The sequence below is a fragment of the Rutilus rutilus genome (genome assembly GCF_951802725.1).
Source record: "Rutilus rutilus genome assembly, chromosome: 2".
NCBI lineage: Eukaryota > Metazoa > Chordata > Actinopteri > Cypriniformes > Leuciscidae > Rutilus > Rutilus rutilus.
This window is the reverse complement of record NC_140210.1, coordinates 14,764,682-14,789,027: the sequence shown is the minus strand read 5'-3', so window position 1 is coordinate 14,789,027 and position 24,346 is coordinate 14,764,682. Positions and strand designations below refer to the sequence as shown.

The window sequence follows — 24,346 nt, the reverse complement described above, 5'->3', positions numbered from 1 at the left end:
GGTTTTTATTTGCCTTAAAGAGTGTTATAGTAAATATGTTTCTTAATGTCTTGTGAGCTAATGAGAGCATAAAACATAAATGCTAATAATAATGAATTATATAATAAGTAATTAAAACCAATCAGTGATTAAATATCATTCTTCTGTTTATGCATTTAATAAAGCAGCACGAAACCATGCCTTGATTATTTCGATTTTTATTTTACTTTTTGGATTCAGCTTTTTGAACGTTCTTGTCTTTAATAGCTGTTCAAGCCAGCCAATATTCAAATGTAATTTTTGCACATTATAACTCACAAAAAAACTCTAAATGAATAAAGCAGAGTTTCCATTCCATTAGTTGAAGAGCCTAAAATTGTCACTTTCGGTAAAGGAAATTAACTTGTTGCCACTGGGAAAGAGCCTGTGGCTCTTTTAATAAATGTAATATATTACTTGCGGTTTAGTGCATACAGACAGAACGCTGTGACAGTGTATTTGTCGCGTATCCAGTCACCACACCAGCTCTGTCACCTCTACCGCACTACACTTCCCAGCATCCCTCATGTTTCCCACCTGCACACCATCAGCTAATTGCATCAGCACCTTCACCTCATCAATAGCACTCCCTATAAAGAGACACTTCTCCCGCACTCCCTTGTCTGGTCCCGTCTATACGAACACCTTAAGACCGATTACCTGTACCTTACCTGTTCTGTGGAAACCTTACCTGTCTTCTGTCGTCCGCCATCCCTCACCTGCCTTGCGTCTGCGTCTGCGTCTGGAACCGTCATCTGCAAATAGAGACATTCGTTCACAGCAAGCCAAGTCATCCTTCATCTGTTCTTCGTCCATCATACCACCAGTCTGCATTCCTGTTCAGTTCCGTGTATCTCTTACCTGTCTGCATTCTTCTGTTCTGTGACAGTATTTAGCAATGAGCTGCAGATGCTTTCTGTTTGGGTGCAAGTGTGTGAGAAAGTTCTGGTAAGTTAGAGTGGCCAATCATTTTGATGATGCCTTTGGCATTTCAGAATGACCAGAGCAACAAGTGAATTGAAAGTGACTTTTTTGATGCTCCTCTAGAAATGTATTTGATATTATGTATTTTAGTCTTCATACCTTAGAAGACTGCTCAAGCAAGCATTTTTTTTTATCTAATATCCAGCATTTTATATGCAATAACTCCAATTTCACAATCCTAACATTTCTTGAAACTGATTCCATGACTTGCCATTTTACCATTATATTAATCTGGGTTTGCCAGTTCCAAACTTTAAGTGTAATCTGTATTTCTTTGACTAGTGCCCACCTCACCAATATTTCAGTCTGTGTGTGTGTGAGAGAGAGAGAGAGAGAAAAGGATGGCAGTCTGTGCCCTCAGAGCCAGGCTTACAAGACGAGTGCTGAATGCCTCCAGTTCATAAACACCTCACTAATGAGCCTCTCAGGGGAAAGCAAATGATCAGCGCTCATTTCTTCACAGATCCCTCTAACATCTGCTAATGTGTGTGTGCGCATGACATTTTCATGGATGACAGGTGGTCTCCCCAACACCACTGGAAGTAAAGAGAGAGAGAAAGTGTGAAGCACACATTCAAGCTCAGAGTACTAATCCGGTTTCAGTGTTTTTATCAATGCACCTCGAGTGTTAGTGGAACTAAATGCCTTGTAGTAAGAGGAACAAACTCACAAGTGACAAATTATATTAAAGTCACAATGAAACGGAAGTAGCAACAACAGATCTTTCCTCACATATTGTGATGTGCGAGTGTAATGGGTTTTCAAAAAAAGAAAAATGTGTAGGTCTCGGGGATTCTTTGTATCCATCAGTTGTAGATTGGATTTTGAGATGTGGATGTTGCGCTCCAAAATGAATGGGCTTGCAGTCGATTTTGGGCTGGGTTTAAGCAGACTAAATGATTGGAAAATTCCAGCATACGTCACTAGAGAGAAGGTCTGGAAAGTCCAATTTTGACCTTTTGATGAAACATTATGAGATAAAAATGAAACATACATGGATATTTACAACAAGATCTATAACATGCATTTACAAAATAGATAGGGTGAATTTTCATGTCATTTTAACCTCAAATTTGTCATAATATTTACTCAAAATGAAATGTACATTTTTATAGCGAACATTTAAAAAGAGAAAATGCTCAATATCTATTTACATGGATGTTGGTACATTTGAACTTATTCAAGGGAAATGCCAAACAGGAAGCCAATAATAAAAAGCCAATAATTTCAGAATGGTCAAAAATCAGCCAATGAATCTGTCATTGTGTATATAACTAAAGTGAACCCGATAAGGAATGTAAACAAGAAAAATAAAAGACTTGAAAAATGGTGTACAAATGCAGAATTCATCAACTTGGGCTTGTACCGGCCAGACGCGCATTGGCAATCGATTGAGAGACTCATATCAGGGACAGTTTCACCCTGGCTCAAACTAAAAATCTCTACACTTGCCGCCTGACTGAAATAAATGTTTTTGATGCTGTCCTAGCAAATCCAAACACTTCCAGCTCTGATGTTTGTGTGCTTATCGTGCCATTTGGGGAGATAGCAATGTTTCTTGTTCGTCGTACTGGCGGTAATTTAACGTTTGCTATCAAAGGCTCAAGGATGTGATCTGTTTCTCTCTCTCTCTTTCCACTCATTCCTCCCTATCAGTTCACTCTTTCCTTCCTTCTCTTCCTCTCTGTATTTGTCAAGCACTGTGTTGCAAGGTAGTACAGAAACAATAGAAACAAACTATAGAAACAAAATTCATCATTTTTTGTAAAGTGTTGTTTTGCTCATCCACAGTGCATAGAAAAGAAAATGCAAAATGTGTCCATGTAAAGCAGCAACAAAAGACCAAGCAGAGTGCTTTTGCCAAGCAATCGGTTACTTAAAGTCTCGGGGCCCAGGACAAAATGTTAATCGGTGGGCCCCCGCTTCCAATGAGAAGGCTATAGCATAGTGCACTTTAGTGGGCCCCCCTCGTCACGGGGCTCGGGGCAACATTCTCGGTAGCCCATCCCCCAGCTACGGCCCTGGTTGGCGCTAGACAGAACTTTTAGACTTTCAGTCTACTTACTGGCCTTTCAAGTCAGTTATGACTACTGGAGGAAAGTCACATCGCATTATTAAAATTCATCAGCCAAACATCTGTTTTATAATTTATACATTTTTAATTATAATTTTATTTATTAATATTTATTGTTTTATTAAATATCAATATATTTCTGAGTCATTGACATCTATAATATCTTTGCAAGGTTAATGGACATAAGCAAACCTAAACAAAAACACTTAGTGCACTGTAGTAGATGTTTGTGTCTGTGTATGGTTGTCCATGCTGGTAAGATTGCACTGCCCCCTAGTGGATGAAGATGTAATTCATCACTGCGGATACGTCCAGACAAATGTGTGCGTTTGAGTGAATATTTTTGATATTATAAATACCTGTCTGTCTCCCTGGCATTTTTCATTTAAATCCTGCTGCTCTGTGATTGGTGCTGTCATGTGCCAGTCATGGAAATGACAGGCATCTAGATGAATAGAGCCCTCAACAGACAGATTGGCCTGACCTCGACAGACACACACACACACACACACACACACACACACACACACACACAGACGTTGATCTATTACGGTCAGTGTCTAGTTTTTGGAGACTGAGTGTCTGTGTCCCATTATGATTGACGGCTGAGGAATTTGACTGACAGGTCTGGCTAGCTGAACTAGCTATTCACAGTCTGTAAGGGTCCCATGCTGTGTATGTGTGTGCGGGTGTACGTCTATAAATGAGAGGATTGTCTTTGAGGGTCTGCTTTGCGTGAGGGAAGACACTTCATTAAAGTCACCCCCTACTGAAACGCACACACAGGAACCCGCACGCATGCATGGGTGCAAAGGTCAACCTTTGAGAACCCCTTGAATGTTGAATCATGTGACCGGGGCTTAAAATCTGATCATGTGACCGCATATAAACATCAAGTGTTTCGGCTGCGGCTATTATGATAATTGATATTCATTGAAATGAATGGTCATAATTAGTGCAGGTGGGCTCTCCATAACTCAGCGTATGAAAACAGAGAGAGATAGAGAAATAAATCATTGATTAGATTAGTTTATCTTTTTTCAGTGTTTTATTGTGTTATATGAGGTATTTTTGTCCCTCAGCAGGTGACAAGAAAGAGTGAAAGTGACAGAAAATGAAGGACGGAGAGCAGGAATAAAGCAAGGATTAAGCTTCTGTTAGTTTTTGTTCAATTATTGAAAAGAGGAAGAGAGCGAGTGAAGCACTTCCTCTGAAGGTGTTCAGAGGTCATCATTCAACCCTCTTACTCTCTCTTTTATTCCCTGTTTCTTTCTTAGCTCTCGATCCCCTCCTGGGTGTTCCACTCTATGCTGCCACTGAAGTTGTGTGTGTGTGTGTGTGTGTGAGCCCTCACTAGTTGTCAAGCCCACCTCCCACCATGTCTTTGTGTGTGTGTGTGTGTGTGGTGCTTTATTTCGATGTTAGTCGCCCTGTTAAACTGGGAACAGTTTTTTTTTTATTGTTTTGTTTCAATGGTTTGATTGCCTGTGCCTGAATTCATCTCGCTCTCATCTGGGTGACAGCTGGAATGTTTGTACTGTAATCCAGACGTACGTTTGATCTCATAAATGCGCACGCAGACCGGTGTCGGTGTCCTGTACAGACGCAGATGAACCTGATTAAAGACAATTCCCATTCAGTTCACGCTCAGGTCATGTCAGGATGACATTTTTAAAGAGCACTGAAGACTTAACCATGGCTGTTTAAATGTCTGCTCTCTGATGCCTAAAGAACCAAGAGACTTCAGTTAGAAATGTTTGTTCAGTCTCATCATAACTGTTTGCAACTCTGTTCTCATTCTGTTCTTGTTTTCCTTCCTGCTTTCTTTTTCTTTTGTTGTTTTTTTCTCTCTCCCGCTGACAGTGCCTGCATATGTCAATTAATCTTTTGTGTGTTGTTTGAACACATGGCTATTAGTTATGTGTAGGTTTCACACTGGAGGATTTTGCTAAAGTGATCAATAATATTATTCCTTCATTTTTTCTCTTTTTCATATTGATCATATTTATCTAAAGCTGTTGTTTGAGACAAATTGTAGTAACCATAAAGTGTTTATTTTGCTGTACAATGAAATAATAATTATTCAGTGGAACTCTTGACATCTGTCTCAGCTCTCGGTGGTGTGTTCGTAGCGTTGTCTCATTCATAAGTGAAACATTATTTTAATCTTTTCAATGACTCTATACCAAAGGGCCAGGGCCCTCTATAGGGCCCTCTGTCATTTCCAGGGGGCCGCAATAATTCTTACAAATATTTACATTTAGTTATTAACATGATCTTTATTAAAATCCTAAAAACACTAAAAATAGCAATGTACAACATTCAACTGACATCAACATTTTAGTAATTTATTTGTATTACAACAGATGTACCATGATGTACATATTAGCTTAGATACGAAGGCCTTTGAATATTGTCTTGGACAGAGGGGTCTCAGTGTCAAAAAGGTTAAGAACCACTGAATTAATCTGTCTTATTTTATATATAGATTGTTGATAATAGCACACAATAATAGAGTATAGCACACAAATCATATAGACCATTTTTATGATACTTTAATGGTGTTATTTGATGATTGAAAGCTCCAGTTTCCATTTACTGTATTGTTATGTCATGCATTTCTCCTTTTGTGTTCTAAGGAAGAAAGAAAACCATACAATTATGAGTCAGTTAATGTTAATGTTCTCTTTCTCTATTTTACAGTGACCTGAGTGAAAATCAAATCCAGGGGATTCCTAGAAAAGCATTCAGAGGAGCTACTGAGATCAAAAACCTGTGAGTTTTCTGTATCTATGTGTGAAATAGAGAGAGAGAGAGAGAGAGAGAGAGAGAGAGAGAGAGAGAGAGAGAGAGAGAGAGAGAGAGAGAGAGAGAGAGAGAGAGAGAGAGAGAGAGAGAGAGAGAGAGAGAGAGAGAGAGAGAAAGCGCTTTGAATTAATGATTGTGAGATTTAATGAGATGCCCAGGCAGACTGACCATCACACACACACACACACACACACACAGATGGGAGGAGTGGGCAGTGCAGGTAGACAATAGTGGAGGAGAACACAGCAGACAGAGTGAGGAGGCTGCAAAGTCAAGAACAGTAATTGGGGGAGAAAGAAAGAAAGACTGTGACAACAAAATGAGTGAGAGAAAAGAAAGACAGATTGAGGAACAGGAGAGTGAAAGATTAATATTGTTTATTAGCAAGGAACTGTGTTTCTGAGAGTGTATTACCATATTACGATAATCATTTAACACCAAACAGAAGAACTTCAAACATTTTCTCTCTGTCTTTTTCCTCTCTCAGGCAGCTGGACTACAATCAAATTTCCTGCATTGAAGATGGAGCGTTCAGAGCTCTGCGGGACCTAGAAGTACTGTAAGTGCACTGCGTGTGTGTGTGTGTGAACTTGTGTGATTGTGTTCTGTTGAATTAAAGCCACAGCAGAGATATCCAGAGATATCCAGGTCTCTTTAGACTTGGGTCAAAGCTGGGCAAAACCAGTTTTGGGACCGTTCCAGAAACTTTGTTTGATTTTAAGATTGGAATTGAGATTAGAAAAGTGTATATTCATGTTAAATTGGTATGGATTTCTATGTATGTAGACTGCATGCTGTGTGTCTGGCTGTCAGATCATGCCTGTATGGTGTTGAATAATTGTATAAAACGCATATCTGCTTTTTAAAGTGGGATTAGTGGAATCCTGTTAGAGAAAATGGAATCAAGACAGATGAATGGGATTGTGTCAGATTATTTTACTAGGATTATTTTGATGCTTTGTGACAAATGGACAGATGAGGTTTTAGGAGCAGAAAGATGTGAATCTATGCTCATAACCATACGCTTGCATGGAGGCACACTGATATATTGCAAAGAAATATCTACATTATACATTATAAATTTGTGTATGGATTATTGTAATAGGACAAAAATAAAAATCATAGTTCACCCAAAATTCTGAATCACTGAATCCCTCTTATTCAAAGCATTTCTTTCTTGTGTGGGACACAAAAGGAGTTATTTAGCAGAATGTCTAAGATGCTCTTTTTTATACAGTGAAAGTAGATGGGGACCAGGGACAGCTGTGGTCACCATTCACTTTCATTGTTTAGAGCTGCTTGGAAATTTTGCTTCCACACAAGCTAAAAAGTAATTTGGAATTTTATATGTTTGTCATCTAAATTGGTCGATAATATTATTATTATCTTTCTCTGTCTTTGTTCCACAGCACACTGAATAACAACAATATCTCTCGCTTGTCTGTGGCCAGTTTTAACCACATGCCCAAGCTCAGAACATTGTGAGTATCTCTCTCTCTCTCTCTCTCTCTCTCTCTCTCTCTCTCTCTCTCTCTCTCTCTCTCTCTCTCTCTCTCTCTCTCTCTCTCTCTCTCTCTCTCTCTCTCTCTCTCTCTCTCTGTCTCTCTCTCTCACACACACACACACACACACACACACACACACACACACACACACACACACACTTAAACTGCTTTAAACCAGTTCTTCAGACTGTCGTTGGTTATCCAGCACTTATCATGCTGGCCCTTAATAAGTGTGATTATGGGGTAATAAGGTGTAATAACTGTATTAATATGTATGTTTCATTAGCATACATTATGTAGATTGTAGTCCTTTGTGTGTGATCATGATTTAATCCCATTTATGTGATGAGCTAAAATTGCTATATCAGTATTCTGGTCTTTGTTAGCTAAACGTCAGCAATAGATGATGGAAAGAAAGCCAGTGAATGACAAGATGGAAATGATAATGTAAAAAAATAAAAAAATATTAGATAAAAAACTTAAACTTAAATGAAAATTGCATTTGTAACTAACTGAAATAAAATAGATTTAAGTTGAAGTACTAAAATTACTGAAATAAAACTGAAATAAAAATAAATTAAAGCTAAATAGAAATACAAAAACTAGTAAAATGACTAATTACTAATAATAATTATAATTAATTAATTGCACAAAATTTTTAATAAAAAAATAAAAAAATGACAGTTAATTCAAAATATTAATAAATATTGTATTAGTATATAAATAATACTAAAATAACACTGTTACCATAGTTACACATGCCATAGAAAAAATAAATGGTCAATAGATAATAGGGGTTCAATCGTTTTTTTTTTTTATGTTAAAATATGTAAAAAAAAAGAATAATAATTTAAGTAAAAATCCCAAATTGTATTTTTCCGCTATTCAGTAGAGTCGTTAAAAATCATGTAGTCAAAGTGACCTTATTTTGCTGATTTAATTATATGAATTATATTAAATTATTTATATTTTCTGCAGGCAAAATTGAAGGTATCATATTGATAATTAATATAACATTAAAGCACTATACCTGGTGAAACTTGAAATGGTTGAAGTGCAGTGTTCTGCTGCATTTCAGTGGAACAAAGTGATTTTCATCATTCTCTCTCAACCCAAAATATTCAAAAGCCTTTTCGAGGCCCATTGGGAAGGAAAGAATTCTGGAGAGAGATATAACAAGAGCAGCCCATTTCAGTGCTTTCTCTAGCTCAATTCAGTGTGAAGTTGGTCCTATGTCTATGTGATGATTTCAAAATAAACACATCCTCTTCTGTCTCAACACATCCTCTACTGCCATCATGTCATGTTAAAAAAAGATAATTGGCGTATTACATCAGGCTTGTACAGTCAGTTACAACTAAATATGGTTTGGGTTTGTTTGTAACATTAATCATGTGAAGGGAAGGACTCTTAAAGGTGCTGACCGCACAGAAACACCAGAGTTTGCGCTTTTGTACAAGACTGTAATTAATTAACATGAAACTGTTTGATGCAAAGTCGATAACACTAACACACACTCTCTCACACACATGCACATCAGCTTAGACTGCCGTCGGACCCTCAAGTGACTCTTGCTCTCACACTCTCCATCTCTCTAGTCGTCTGCACTCTAATAATCTGCTATGTGATTGCCATGTGGCCTGGCTCTCTGATTGGCTGAGACAGAGGCCCCGCCTCGGCCTCTACACACAGTGTATGGCCCCGCCCTCCCTGAGGGGCCACAACATTGCTGAGGTTCAGAAGAAAGAGTTTACTTGTACAGGTGAGTTTGTCCTGTTTTATTTGTGTGGCTTATTGATAGGAGATAAGGGCTTATGAGGATAAAGAGAATAAATACATGTGTTTGCTGTTTTGTTTTGTCAAAGCGTTCATATTCTGTTAATTTTTCGGCTGTTCTCTTTCTTTGCTCATGCTTTCAAGACTTCAGTGAAGGCAAGTTATTTGTGCTGAAATCACATGGACAAAAAAGCTTCTTTACGTCAATTTGCATTTGGTTTTCGTCAACATTTTTGCTTGAGAATTTTTTTATTTATTGAATTCAACCTTCAAACTCAACCTTCCTTTGTGTAGCTCATACCTCTACATCCCCGTCATCTCTTTGTGTGTGTTTTAGGGCCCCAGTCACACTCGTCCTGTAGTGTGCTGCAGTGTCCTGAGCTGTGCACCTGCAGTAATAATATAGTGGACTGCCGGGGGAAAGGACTGACTGAAATACCTACCAACCTGCCAGAAACCATCACTGAGATGTGAGTGAGGAGCAGACACACACACACACACACACACGCACGCACGCACGCACACACACACACACATCTTTGTGGGGACTGTCCATAGGCATAATGGTTTTTATACTGTACAAACTGTATATTCTATCCCCTTACACTAACCCTAACCCTAAACCTACCCATCACAGAAACCTTTCTGCATTAAAAAAAAAAAAAAAAAAAACTCAAGTCCCCATGAGTCTGTGTGCATTCAGGTTTAAGTCCCCACCAGGATAGAAAAACATGTACGCACGCACACACACAGATTATGTTTATATGTCTTCCTCAGTCTTCTGTTAGGTTGAGTGTAATGGTGGATTTGCCCCCTTTTTGACAGATGCAACTTCCACATTCCACACACACATACACAGTGAGGGTTGTATCTGTATCAAATATTTTAACTACGGAGGCCATGCTGAAGTCATGCACATTAATTCCAGTGTGGAAATGGATTTATTTTATCAATGGAATCTCTTCTGAGGGCCAACGCTCTGCCAATGGGGTCTGGATTGAGACGCCACATCTTTTTTTTCATCTGTTGTGCCTCTCACTGCCAGGGTCATTGTCTATCTTCTTTCTTCCCATCTCTCTCTGTCTGTCATCCCCTCTGAAAGCTGCTTGCAGGGTCTTGGCAGATGAGTCAGATTATCTCATTTGGCTTCGGTTGAATGACATGTGTGTGTATGTGTATGTCCGTCCACCTATGCGGGGGCCTGATTTTCATGCTCTGTCAGCTTTGGAGAGCTTATCTGATTTATGACATATTTACTGTCAAAGAGAAGAACAGATTTCTAGAGAGAGACAGCGAGAAGGAGAGATGTTATAAATATGTTGAATGCTAGAGTACTGAATGAATAATATATTTATGATTCATAATTAATTATCGCAGCCTTGACTTGGCAGGTGGGAAAATTACAGCTGATGTTGATTTATATTTTATTGCACCAACATAATATCCATCTTTAATCACATTTTTGCATTTAACAAAAAGTTTGTAATTTTTACAATGCTAAAATGTTTTCTTTTCGAGTTTTTCATTTTGATTTGTGTGTGCATGTGTCTTTGGTTAAAAGCGGTCTCAAGTAAAAGCAGCAGTTTTGGCTTACAGTTGTAGAAATATAATAGTTAGCCATCAGCAATGTAATGAAAAAAATAACATATAAGTAAAAAATAAAAGGAAAGTGTTTGAAATAAGTAATAAAGTAATTGCAAGATGTAAAGTTGCTATCATGTAAAATACAACAGCCTGTATATGACTGATATAACTGGAGTCTTCATCCTATCCTAAACATGATTTTCATAAGTACTAGATGTGTTTTCCTTATAAATACTGAGTGCACTTTTCAGGCAATGTTAAAATGTCAGTGTGTTTATAATTCAATTTTCATGGTGCAGATATTTTGGATTTGTTCTTAGCAGACATTGCCTCAAACTGGAACTACAGCAAACAGACACAGATGCTACACTGTGATTAAAGTCATCCCAGAGATATGGACATTAATCTTATTTGTGCCTGTCACATTGATTTTCCTCATTTCTTTCTCTTGGTTCCCCTCTTATTGTATTACATTTCTGTAATATACAAATAGATTTGAACTAAAAAACAATGTCCAAGATTGCAAAAAATTCACATTTCTTTCGGTTTTCTGGCCCAACATCACCCATCATTCCCACACTCTTCCAATAACTCCTCAATAGTGCCGTCAGTGCCCGTCATTTTCCAGTTACCCTCACCTTTTTGCGACTTGAATTATTCCCTCTGCAGTGTTCCTTCCATTTGTTGATCTGGCTTATTCTCTCTGTTCACAGTCGACTGGAGCAGAACTCCATCAAGATTATTCCGCCAGGAGCGTTCTCACCTTACAAACGGCTGCGGAGAATGTGAGTGTGTGTCCGTGAGAGAACACATACACACACAATCGCACAAAAACACACTTATTCCTCATCTACCTCTAATTTTCTTCTTCTTTTCAGAGATTTGAGTAATAATCAAATAACTGAATTGGCTTCAGACTCCTTTCAAGGTCTCCGATCTTTGAATTCTCTGTGAGTATATATGTATTTATATACGTGTGTGTGCGTGAGAAGAGAATGTAAGAGTTATATTAAGCTTCCATCATTCTTTCAATTATTGATGATCTGACTCATTCAAGCTTTTAGAGGACAGAGCAGATAAATCCCTACAGGGTCTGAGTCAACCCAACCACCGTTCAAATATACAGGACACCTGTCATTTCAATAGATAACAACTTTTAAAGGCAACCTCTGTCATTTTTCTCTCTTTACATACAGTACACAATAGTACTTTCAATCCCGTCTCATGAGAAAACAAGTCTTTTACGAAATGGCGATTTTGTGTGAAAAGTATGACAATTCCAAGACACACTGAAGAAGGCCTGAGAGCTGAAATGTTTGTGCTTTCCTTTACGTGTTAAATAAAATAACAACAGATTTAGAATTTTGAGTGTGAATCACAACTGAATTTTTGATGTAATTAAATAGATACACACCATAATGAGGCAATATATGAGAGAAGAGAGTGCGGGGTTAACAACAATGTTGAACTGAATTCCAAGACAAATGACATTAACAAAAAAAAATTACTCTGCACCTTTAAAGAAGCTTTATACTGTATATGGCTATATAGCCTTAGAATATGACTGCCTTTCTCTAATCTATTAAGCTATTTGTTTTGGCCTGGTATTTTCAGTGTGCAAATGTGCATGTATTTTTTTAGGGGATGTGATGTATATGTCCTACTTGCTTGGTCTCTGTATTTTCTTTGGTTTACTTTACTGACCGGGTTCCAATGAGCCAGAACTTAGTGGGCGGAACAGTTCTCCCTCTCGCTCTCGTTCCCTTTGGACCAGCCTCTTAGGAACACCAGCCAGCCATTTAAAATCTGTCCTCCTAAAAAAATACAACTTCAAGCCAGAAGAGTGATCCAATGTGTAACATAAGCGAACACACACATGCAAGTCCTGATATGACATCACAGTAATGAAATACTTCAAATGCAAGCTCAGACAGAATTTGCAGAGGGTTTTATAATATATATTTTTGATGAAATCTGTGGTATATTTCTCAAGAGAAATTGAGTGTGCTACACACTGATTCGTAGCTGAAAGCATTATTAAATAAGGAATAAACATACAAGAGCACAACTTTGTGCAACTTTGTGAATGACAGACGTTCCAAATCTGCAGAGCCTTCTGTGTGGGCCTGCACATATGTATCAGCAAATAGCCAAAAGCCACAATGCCATTATTCATTCTGAAATAAAAATGCCAAGAATTTTTTAGCCCTGCATGGCTCTTACAGATTAGTCTTGAATTTCCCAGTATTCCTCACCCATTTTTACAACAACCTCAGCTTGCGCGTGGTTATGGACCATTAAGATACAGTAATGAATATGAGCTGTAATTGATATATTCATCATAAGAAGATTATTGTGCACATGTTTTTACCTCATGAATCTGGGTCCACATGATTTCGTTTGTGTTTAAATATGATTCGTCACTGGTTACACTGGGTTGATTTGTGTTGGTACATCTTGTGCTCTGTTTAAGGAACAATTTCTGATGAATGGGTGTGTGTGTGGGTGGGTAATGAACATCTTTAATCTTTTCTTTTATTTAATGTTCCCTTGTGTTTCTGCCTTTCAGGGTTTTATACGGGAATAAAATCACTGAACTTCCCAAAGGCGTTTTTGATGGACTATTCTCATTGCAGCTACTGTGAGTAATGCACATTCTGTGAATTTATGCTTGAAAATGCCATGAAGGCAGGGCGTTTATTTCTGTGTGTGTGTGTGTGTGTGTTCAGGTTTTGTCAATTCTGAAGACCAGCCATTGGAAAATGGCCTAATAAACATGCTAAATAATACCTTGATTAAAATATAATAATGCAAAAAGGGGTGTGTGAGGTGAAATATCATTAGCTCAGTATAGAGTTGTCAAGATACCAACATTTCAGTTGTTGATACCAATTCCATGTTAACATAAATACCACATTTGAAATGCTAATAAACACATTACTTTATTCAAAATTGAAACATTCATATATAAAACATAGTCTTCAAGAATTTCTCAGTAAGTCAGCATTGCTTCAACTAAACAGTCAATAATAAAGAAGGATATTTTGACACAAAGCTTATACCTCACAAATTTATTTTATTTCAGTATCAACTTAGTTCTGAAGTTCTAGTGACATCACTATAAGATCAATAGATATATTGGCTCAGTATAAAAACAAAAGATGTTCACACTAGAAAAAAACAAACGTCTGTGTTTGCGACTGTAAGCTTCACCCATTCGCCTGATGACAGACAGCACAACTGGACATACATTCACACACATACCACACACACTTCCGCTGTATGTGCGCGTGGGTGTAAGGAGTATGTTTAGGAAATGCTTGTTAATCCAAGTATTTATAGGGGTTTAACATGACCATAAGCATTTGGTGCTACTACATAACATTACAACCACACATGTGCTCAGACTATTTTGAAAGTGAATATAGATAGACTCTTGCAGAAATTATTCTGAAATAACTATCACCAAAAAACTCAACTCACATTTGTGTATGCTCACAATTATAAAAGTTTGGTGCCAATAACTCAAGCACATAGACATTTGTATTGATTTGCAGGAGATGCAGAACATACGTTCTGTTTATATGAGAGCTGCTTGGTAAAATAAAGCCTCTGTTTATTCACAACTTTGTTCTCCCATAAGGCACTGTAAATGAGTCTGGAAACCACAGGGAATATTGTTTTTAAGTCTCACTTATTTGTTTGTCTATAAATGTTAATCTATTTGTAAATGCCATTTGTAATATCTCAATTTAATACGCATGTATAGATTTGTTCTGTTTGCCTGAGAGATTTGGGTAAAATGTCACATGTAAATGTTTATCCCAACAGATTGCTAAATGCGAACAAGATCAATTGTTTGCGTGTAGATTCTTTCCAAGACCTGCAGAATCTAAATCTTCTGTCGCTTTATGACAACAAACTCCAGACCATCGCAAAGGGAACCTTCTCTTCTCTCCGATCCATCCAAACTCTGTGAGTAACATTCATTGAAAAATGAGTAAAAATGATTGACATTCTACTGTAATTAAGAAAATAAAAAATATGATTTTGCAAACATCTCTTTATAATGCCATATTTACTTTTTATACTATTTTCACACAATGATAATATGACTGTAAGCATGAAAATACATTGCTGCCTTTATATTGTCGGAAAGTAGGTCACTTGGATCATTATTTTTGAGGGAACCCTGGTATAGAATATTAGGGCCATGCATGATAAATTTCATACAGTCATATTTCAGGCTGATCTGTAGATTGGGAGTAAAAATGTGAATGTACGTTTTTTGGTTTGTCAAGAAACCGCACACGTTAACTATCACCGTCAATCACAATTCAAATTTTGTTTATCAGTCATCTGGCCCAGAACCCCTTCATGTGTGACTGCCATTTGAAGTGGTTAGCTGACTACCTGCAAGACAACCCGATTGAGACCAGCGGAGCTCGATGCACCAGTCCCCGCCGCCTTGCGAACAAACGCATCGGCCAGATCAAGAGCAAAAAGTTCCGCTGTTCAGGTACATACACACATGCACATTGGTATTTGGCATTGGTATTTTATCGGTCGTTTGCCAGACTTGCTCACAGACGCTAAGTCAATTGATCCTGCTCTTCCTGTCTGCTCCCAACAGTGGACTTCGGTGTCAGTGAGAATGTGTGTTGGTAATGGTGAAAACATCTTAGTCAGCTTTCACTTATATAGATATATACGCAGTTCCAAGGGTCTCAGCATGAGTTATCTTCTCCTGTCTAAGCAGATTATGAATGAGAATGCAAATGTGTGCGTGTGTGGGTATTATTAGTTTACTGTCTGTCAGTTGAGTATTGATCGCTGTGGGGTTATAAATGAGCAGGATTTCTTGATCAATATTCATATTCATTTATTGATCTACACACACAGCTCTCCTCTCAGTTCTCTGTATATCTTTCTTTGTATAGCTAAAGAGCAATACTTTATACCAGGTATGTTCAACTGCTAAACATTTTTTCTGTGTGTGTACTACATAAAAGCCTTTGGACACTAATGCACGCAAATCACACACACATTATAATGTAGATGAAAAAAAACGTTTGTGCACCAAAAGTTGCTGAGATTTTTGCTGTGGAAAAGCTGCTTACAATGGTGCTGTATTCTTGTGTAGCACATGGTCAATGACAATGTTATTTTTGGTCAGAATCTAATAATTATTTACTCTCTAATTTATAAAAAACATTAAAAATGCCATTCATACACACAATGACTGGAATATAACTATTCTATTATGAACCAGTTTTTATTTTGTTGATAAAAATGAATTTTGTTGTTTTGAAAATTCGAATATCAGGGTGATAAAACTGTCCTGATGAAGAACGTCTTTTAAAATAATGAAATTCTTGAAATTCTTGAACTGAAAACCTTAATTAGTTTTGCATTTATCGTATATTGTATGTCATACATACACTACCATTCAAATGTTTGGGGGCGGTAAGATTTTTTTTCATTCTTTGCAAGAAGTTTCATATGCTCACCATAATTTATTTTTAATTTCATATATTTTATAATGTAATTTATTCATTATAATTTAAATATAATTTATTCCCTTTATTCAGCAGCCAATACTTCTGAAATTATTTTAATATGCGGATTTGGTGCTTAAGATATCTTTCTTAAGATTAGAAATGTATCAATGTTGAGAATAGTTGTGCTACTAATATTTTTTGGGAAACTGTGATACATTCAAGATTCTTTGATGAATAGGAGGTTCAGAAAATTGCATTTATATGAAATATAATAAAATATATAATAATATACTTTATAATATAAAAAAAACTTACTGAACCCAAATGTTTAATCTCTCTCTCTCTCTCTCTCTCTCTCTCTCTCTCTCTCTCTCTCTCTCTCTCTCTCTCTCTCTCTCTATATATATATATATATACAATTATATTTTAAAACTTTTTGAATGTTGTGTACACATGTATTCAGGGTGTGTATGAAATGACATTTTTAGAGTAATTAAATTCAAGCTATTCTTAAAAATTATATAAAGTTGTTTAAAACCAAAAACCAACATGAATACAATGAGTTTATTTCTAAGAATTTGGCACTTGACAACTTGTGTATTAAACTAAATTACTAATACAGTATGGTGGCTTTTACAGTCATTTGTTAGATGAGCTAACAAACAAACAAATGGCGCTTCAGTCAATGTTAATTTGTTGTCACCAGCCTGATCAGTGTCACTGTTGCTGTGCGCATGCTCACAAATTGCACACGGTGGCATGGATCTAAAAACACGGGTTTTCCAGCATTCGTCAGTGTGTGTTTGAGTGTTTGTGTATTACATATTCTCTCTCTTCCTTTCTCGCACACACACTCAGGGATTCATCATATCAATAAGTGTAAGTAACTGACACAAAACCAGTAAGACGTCACCCAACAAGCCCCTCCCCCTCAACCTCAGCCCCAGCCAATCACAGACCAGGAACCCAAATATATGTGAAAATGTGCTCACAGGTTTATTGAGCACACGATGTGAATTGAATGTGTCTGTGTGTGCGTTTGACTGTGCGTATAACCGCTGGTTCATGTGTTAATTTACTGTACAATAACTGCAATGTTCCTGCCACACTCGTCTGTTTCTTTCTTCTTTTCCCCCCCTGGAAGCTCTCCTCTTTCTGTTCTCTTTCCATCATTCCTACTAGTTTATCCCAGCTAAACAAAGTAGTACCTCATTCTTTATCTCTCGACCCTTTGTTTCTTTGTCTCTCTTTCTCTCTCTGTGTGTCTTGTGGAGGAAATTCAGCGGGGTTTTCCTTTGTGCTTGATCTAACCATGTGGTTGCAGACTCGGACTAATACATGGTTCTGTCAAGCACCATGGAAGGTCTTGCAGCATCTACAGCATGGCAAGCAACAAGAGACTACGTGTGTGTGTGTGTGTGTGTGTGTGTGTGTGTGTGTGTGTGTGTGTGTGTGTGTGTGTGTGTGTGTGTGTGTGTGTGTGTGTGTGTGTGTGTGAATGTTTTTTTGTCATTGTCATTGGATGTGCTGTTAAGAATGTGTGTATTGTCCCCCTTATAAGTGTGTGTGTGTGTGTGTGTGTGTATGCAAAACACTCCAAAGTCATGGCTACTATGTCAGCATGACTTTGTGTTGTTAAGAGTGATAATACCGATAGCATGTTGCCATGGTGATAACTGAGTTTCCTCTTGTCTAGCACAATTAACATTTAATGTCCTCCCTACCAGTGATCCTTTACTTTTACCACTCTACCTTTCCACCCAAACTTCTTTAATCTTACTTATCTTCTTCTCTCTTTCTACCTATCCTCTCCTCTCATACACTCTTTTTTGTGATTGTGTGGTGTGTAATGGTGTGTGTGTTTGTGTGTGTATGGTTATGTGTATAGGCGTGGAAGACTACCGATCGAAACTAGGTGGGGATTGCTTCGCTGACCTGGCCTGCCCAGAGAAATGTCGCTGTGAAGGAACCACAGTGGACTGCTCTGGACAAAAGCTCACCAAGATCCCAGACCACATACCTCAATATACAGCAGAACTGTGAGTGTCTCTCTCTCTCATTGTAAAGGTTCACCCAAAAATGACAATTCTGTCATCACTGTCTCATGTGTGAAGCAAGTACTGGAGAGCTTGAAATCTCTCAGGTTTTATTAAAAATATAATCATTTGTGTTTCAAAGATGAATGAAAGTCTTGTAGGTTTGGAACAAAATGGTGAGTAATTGATGGCATCATTTTCTTTTTTGGGTGAACTAAAACTAAAACTCACCTGATATTAGAGTAACAACTACAGAAGAATAAAATAAAGTATATTTCCTTACCTTTTGGAGCTTGGAAGGGTTCAGTTTGAGCAGATGTTTTATACCATCATCACTGTCCTCGTCAGAGCTCATTTCCCAGTACATTCAGCATGATCTGGCTCACGTTTGCGATCTCAAAAATATTCTCAAAACTATCATTTTTAACATCTTCAAAATCAATATTTTAATTGCTGACAGCTTCTTCACCAGATCCACCATCAAGTGACAGTGACACTAATATTTGATTGCGTTCAGTACTTGCTCTTCAGTAAATCGCTGAGGCATTTCAAGTTTTGCTGATGATACTTCCTATTCTTTTGTTTTCTGCCTGCTGGAACTATGAGTGAAACATCACTTCATCATTGTGTATCAGACTTTGCTACCTTGTGGAATAAATGTGAATTGCACTTTTTCAGTCATTAAAGATTCAATTATTGTTGTGCAGATAAACATACATACACTGTTACACATCTTGGGTCGTTAGCGACCCTTTTACATTTTTACAAAAAATGAATTGGAAAACAGGCTTTAAAAAAATATATATATATTATTTTTTTCTTGTTATATTGTTTATAATGAATTGACATATTAAAGAAGTTTGGTGTCTAACTTTAAAAAATGAATGAGGAGGAGGGTAGTGAATGAAGTCCCGGGTCACTAAAGGTTAACTAATTAAGTTGTGTGTTTGATTTGTTTTCCACGCAGCCGCTTGAACAATAATGAATTTACAGTGCTGGAGGCTACAGGAATCTTTAAGAAGCTTCCTCAACTGCGCAAAATGTAAGTCTCTCTCCGTCTTTGTTATCCGTCATTATACAGTATAAATGACCATCATTAGAGTACTTTAATTACCATGACAACTTGCTTTGTTTTACAGAAACCTTAGTAACAATAAGATCACAGATATTGAGGAGGGCACATTTGAGGGGGCCAGTGGAGTGAATGAGCTCATTCTGACCAGCAACCGCTTAGAGGGCGTCCACTACAGCATGCTGAAAGGCCTCGGCGGTCTCCGCACATTGTGAGTATTCACATTCGATTGAACATGCACGTACATATTAGCTCCTTACTGAATTACAATCTTCTGAGGAACATTGCAAAATGTCAGGGTAGTGAATGCAGATACTGTCAAAAAATGTCTAGGTATGATTTTATTCTCAGGTGTGGGCACATTGGTCTGTGTGTTCCCAACCAAACATCATCTGGCTGTTTTAAATGATTATGTGTGTGTTTGTCATGTGTAGGATGTTGAGGAGTAACAAGATAAGCTGTGTCAATAACGGTAGTTTTACTGGTCTGAGCTCGGTGAGGCTGCTCTCCCTCTATGATAACCTGATCACCTCCATGTCCCCGGGAGCCTTTGACACACTACATTCCCTCTCCACACTGTGAGTATCGACCCACCGTAACAACAAAGTGTTTTTTTATTCCAGTGCTGTTTCAAATTTGATGATAATAAAAAGATTCTGTTAAGAACTGAAAAGTTCTTTGAGGAAACAAAAATGGTTCTTCTATGGCATTGCTGCGAAAACCCCCTCTTTTTTAACCTTTATTGTTAAGAGTGTAGGCAGCTCATTAGGTTGTGGAACACAGCATTTGTTTGTAGAATGATTTGCTAAATATTTGATACATCATTTTTCTTTATGCAATCCCGCAGGAACTTGCTGGCCAATCCATTTAACTGTAACTGTCATCTGGCTTGGTTGGGTGAATGGCTCCGTAAGAAACGGATTGTCACAGGAAACCCCCGCTGTCAGAGCCCCTACTTTCTTCAGGAGATCCCTATTCAAGATGTAGCCATACAAGACTTTGCCTGCGAAGACGGTATGGCTATGAGCGTGTGTGGGGGTGTAAAAAGATCTTGTTTCTAGCCCTTAATAGGGCTTTGATAAGATCTGTTTTGTTAACTTGAGCATAGCTCAGTGTTATCTTTCTTTTACACAAACAAGCTTACAATAACAATCACCCTGGCAAATCTTCACATCGAAAAGCTCATTTCAAATTGAATTATTCTTTACTTCTGAAATGAGAACATTAAGATGATGTTTAATTTTCTCTTTGTGTGTCAGCAGGTATTGATGAAAATAGCTGTTCACCCCTGGCTCGCTGTCCTGCCGAGTGTTCGTGTTTGGATACGGTGGTGCGCTGCAGTAATAAAGGACTAAAGGTTTTACCCAAGGGCATTCCTAAAGACGTTACAGAACTGTGAGTGTACACAAGCACACTATGTGCTCAAACCTCCCAGCAATTTCATGATAAATGGCCATTTTCAAAAATCCCCTTATCTGATCCAGGCACACCTTTTTATGAACCCAGCTGCCTCCAAAAACACATACTCGATGTCTGAAACAATACACGGCTGCTGTATATACGTCTTTGAAGTTTCTCCCATTACACTGTTGCTAATGTGCTATTTCCTCTGTGTTTGAGTAATAACTTGTTTGTCTTTTTCTGATAGCTATCTCGATGGCAACCAGTTCACGCAAGTCCCTCTGGAACTATCCAATTATAAACACCTCTCTCTCATGTAGGTACAGCCCTCTCTGGAGTCACCCAATCACAGATAGTTTACTGTTATCAGGGCCCTGCCCCTTTGAAACTAGCCAGTCGTAATAGACCCTCGCGCTTTTAAACGGACAGAGTTAGCTTCTACATATGGTGTTTGATCCATTTTCTCATCCTGCCAATGCCAGAAAATCCAAATGTTTTTAGCTGTATTTTTGTGTGTGGCTTTTGCACATATTTCCTGCACTATGAGAGTGATCCTCTATATCCCAACTTCACCAAACATAACAAATGAATTAAGCACTAATGAACAACCATCATATACACACAAATATGCAAACTCATCAATTAAATATGACTGCGAGTTAAGTATGAGTGATTGCTCATTTCTTTAGTCAAAAGTTATTTTATGCACATAAAAAAGATCAAAGACTTTGAAATATTGTTTTAAATAATTTAGAAGACTGAAAATGTTTTTTTGTAGGTTTATTATATTTTAACATATTGTAATTTTTTTCATGAATGCAAATCAAATTGGCTTATAAATCACACCCGAACAGAAAAGTCAGTTCGAGTGAAGCGATGCATCCAGGCTGTTGAATGCTTCTGTATATTGTATTATGACTTTAAGCCTAACGCATAACTATTGTACATGCTTTGTGTTTGCTGTTTGCAGTTTTAAAGGTCACTGCATTGATAATAAGTTCAGCCGTCTTGAGTGTCCTAACATGGAAGTTCACATGTGTGCATTGTCTTTTGCCATGCATTAAACTATGTAATGTAATGTGAAATATGTAATTCCTTGCAGTTTGGGTCAATTTTTAAATATTTCATCCCTGCATTGCAGTAAATGCAAAAATATTGAATCCCTGGTTGTAGTAAAACTGCATTCACCTCTGGTCAGTTTGGCTTTGATGGAGTTACTGTAGTGCAGTATAAAAACAGCTCATCTTAAATATAAAGAATCTTTTTCTTTTTAATGCTGTGTGCAACATTTTGTTATTGGTATGTACCGTAAATGTTTGCTTTAAGTGTCCGATTTTCTCGTGGCTCATAACACTCTGCCTTTGTTTGTGTGTGTGTGTGCGTATGTATGTATGTGTGTTTTCTTGCAGTGATATGAGTAATAACCAGATCAGCACATTGTCCAACCACAGCTTCAGTAACATGTCCGAGCTTCTCACCCTGTGAGTGTCAACATGATTTATGGCTTCGGTGTCTGTGTGTGTGTGTGTGTGTGTGTTTTTGTGCAAACACTAGTGTGGTTGTGTATGTTTTTAGCTGTGCATTGTGCGTGTGTGATTTTCACATGTGAATTTTATAGTTCTTGAAATTATATGTGCACTTAAGTGTATATGCTCATCCAAAAAGCTGTGATTTGATTTAAATTTAGATGCATGAATGAGTCATTTTTTTGCCATAATTTTATTTATTATTATTTCGGAAGTTGCAAAATCCACTTGGCTTATTTATTTATTTATTTATTGAGTTTGTATGGCCTGACGCATCTGTGTAAATATATGTTTTTGCAAGTATTGTAATATATTTTGTTTCATCCCAGAATTTTAAGCTACAACAGACTGAGGTGTATTCCTGTAAAAGCTTTCGACGGCCTCAAATCTCTGCGCCTGTTGTGAGTACCTTACTGATGTGTGTGTGTGTGTGTTTGCTATCAGACTTTGATTTATATGTTTTGGACTCTCTTGGATGGCTTCATTTCTCTATTCTCTCTGCAGGTCTCTTCATGGTAATGATATTGCTGTGATCCCAGATGGAGCTTTCAAAGATCTGTCCTCGCTCTCCCACCTGTAAGTACCTCAGAATGAACACACACATACACACACACACACACAGGCACTTATGAGTGCACCAAATAGGTTTTGACAGCTGGATGTACTTTGGTTCTTGCTTTACTCTCACACAGACACACTGAAACCCTTTCTTTGTCTGAACTTGGGGCTCTGCAGCCTCAGATTGGTTGATTCCTTGGTCTCCCACGATGACCTTTTTTTTTTATAATTCTCATGGATCAATTTCACAAGTGTAATTATGACTGACAGCCGAGCAGAACAAATCTACACATTACCTTACATAGGGCACTGTCAAGCAGCCAATATCATAATATTGTTATATGGTTATATCAAAATACTTTTTATCAAAACCAAATCGCATGAAAGTCACATCAAGTGAGTGCTGTTTTTTTTTTTTTACATTGCTTCAAAAATAGCAATTGTAATAATATATCTACAAGCATATTTAGCATATTATGTCAATTGTTTAACCTTGCTGTGAGGCCTCTAAAAACAGCTTGATCACTCAGAGACCATTTTGTGTGTCATGAAATAACCAAAAGTAGAGATGCTCAGGTGCGTGTGTTGTAAACTCCATAATTATTCTATTAATTTCCACACGTTTGACACATTAAGGGCCAGATTTACTAAACAGAGCAAATTAGTGCGCAAACACAATTCCAAAATAGCGCCGATGGCAGTGGAAAGTTCTGCGTGTGATCTACTGACGACACGCAAATTAAAGAACACAAGATGCAGCCGGATCATTTCCATAAAGACCAACTACCAAGAGCAGTGCAAATTAGTGTCTGGTTTAAGACATGCTTTGTAAATAATGTAAATCACCTTGTGATTCATTTAAATACTCTCCTCCCATATATTTTGTGTCTGAAAGGCAAACTCCTACAAATGCATATGCAATAAGGTCAGCCGCAAAAATAACGCCTTTTCTGTCCTACTTTTTCGCTGCTTGTCTAGTAAATCCTGACTGTAGTTTTTTAACGCCAAAAGAGGGTTTGCGCTGGCGCAAGCTGTTAGTAAATCTGGCCCTCAGGCATTATCGTAATTACAGCCAATCAGAGCAGCATGAAGGAACTACCTGCCATCAAACTCATGCTCTATTAAAACTTGATGATACGAAGAGCGACTGCTCCCTATGAAACTTTATCCACTAATGTCACTGTTGTAAGGTGTTGCTTTAGAAAAATGAGTGAATAAACACTATTTCAGATCATGTTTGCAAATTTTTGGAGAAGGTTTGTAATATATTCTTGTGTGTGTTTCCTGCAGGGCTCTGGGAGCAAACCCTCTGTATTGTGATTGTCACATGCAGTGGCTCTCTGACTGGGTAAAGAGCGGCTACAAGGAGCCTGGAATCGCACGCTGTACCGGTCCTGGAGAGATGACCGACAAACTACTGCTGACTACACCCTCCAAGAAATTCACGTGCACAGGTAAACCCACCCGTGCACTTCGGAGACACTCGTCCTGTCACGGAGAGGG

At 37.8% G+C, this 24,346-nt stretch overlaps 1 protein-coding gene across 6 annotated transcripts in view; it reads left to right on the top strand.

Moving 5' to 3' along the window:
• The window catches only part of slit2 (slit homolog 2), a 68,081-nt gene that overhangs the window by 33,231 nt on the left and 10,504 nt on the right, over positions 1-24,346 (top strand). For 2 of the 6 annotated variants that reach the window (XM_084392243.1, XM_084392247.1), the window contains exons 5-25: positions 5,780-5,851; positions 6,372-6,443; positions 7,294-7,365; positions 8,988-9,151; positions 9,503-9,635; positions 11,463-11,534; positions 11,628-11,699; positions 13,319-13,390; positions 14,581-14,724; positions 15,105-15,268; positions 18,139-18,289; positions 19,254-19,328; positions 19,426-19,569; positions 19,793-19,936; positions 20,206-20,372; positions 20,621-20,753; positions 21,007-21,075; positions 22,169-22,240; positions 22,615-22,686; positions 22,790-22,861; positions 24,134-24,297. In XM_084392243.1, coding sequence (XP_084248369.1) covers positions 5,780-5,851; positions 6,372-6,443; positions 7,294-7,365; positions 8,988-9,151; positions 9,503-9,635; positions 11,463-11,534; positions 11,628-11,699; positions 13,319-13,390; positions 14,581-14,724; positions 15,105-15,268; positions 18,139-18,289; positions 19,254-19,328; positions 19,426-19,569; positions 19,793-19,936; positions 20,206-20,372; positions 20,621-20,753; positions 21,007-21,075; positions 22,169-22,240; positions 22,615-22,686; positions 22,790-22,861; positions 24,134-24,297 — 2,300 coding nt within the window. Of the gene's footprint in view, positions 1-5,779; positions 5,852-6,371; positions 6,444-7,293; positions 7,366-8,987; positions 9,152-9,502; positions 9,636-11,462; positions 11,535-11,627; positions 11,700-13,318; positions 13,391-14,580; positions 14,725-15,104; positions 15,269-18,138; positions 18,290-19,253; positions 19,329-19,425; positions 19,570-19,792; positions 19,937-20,205; positions 20,373-20,617; positions 20,754-21,006; positions 21,076-22,168; positions 22,241-22,614; positions 22,687-22,789; positions 22,862-24,133; positions 24,298-24,346 lie in introns of all 6 variants that reach the window. The other 4 variants (XM_084392242.1, XM_084392246.1, XM_084392245.1 and 1 more) reach the window with 3 other exon arrangements.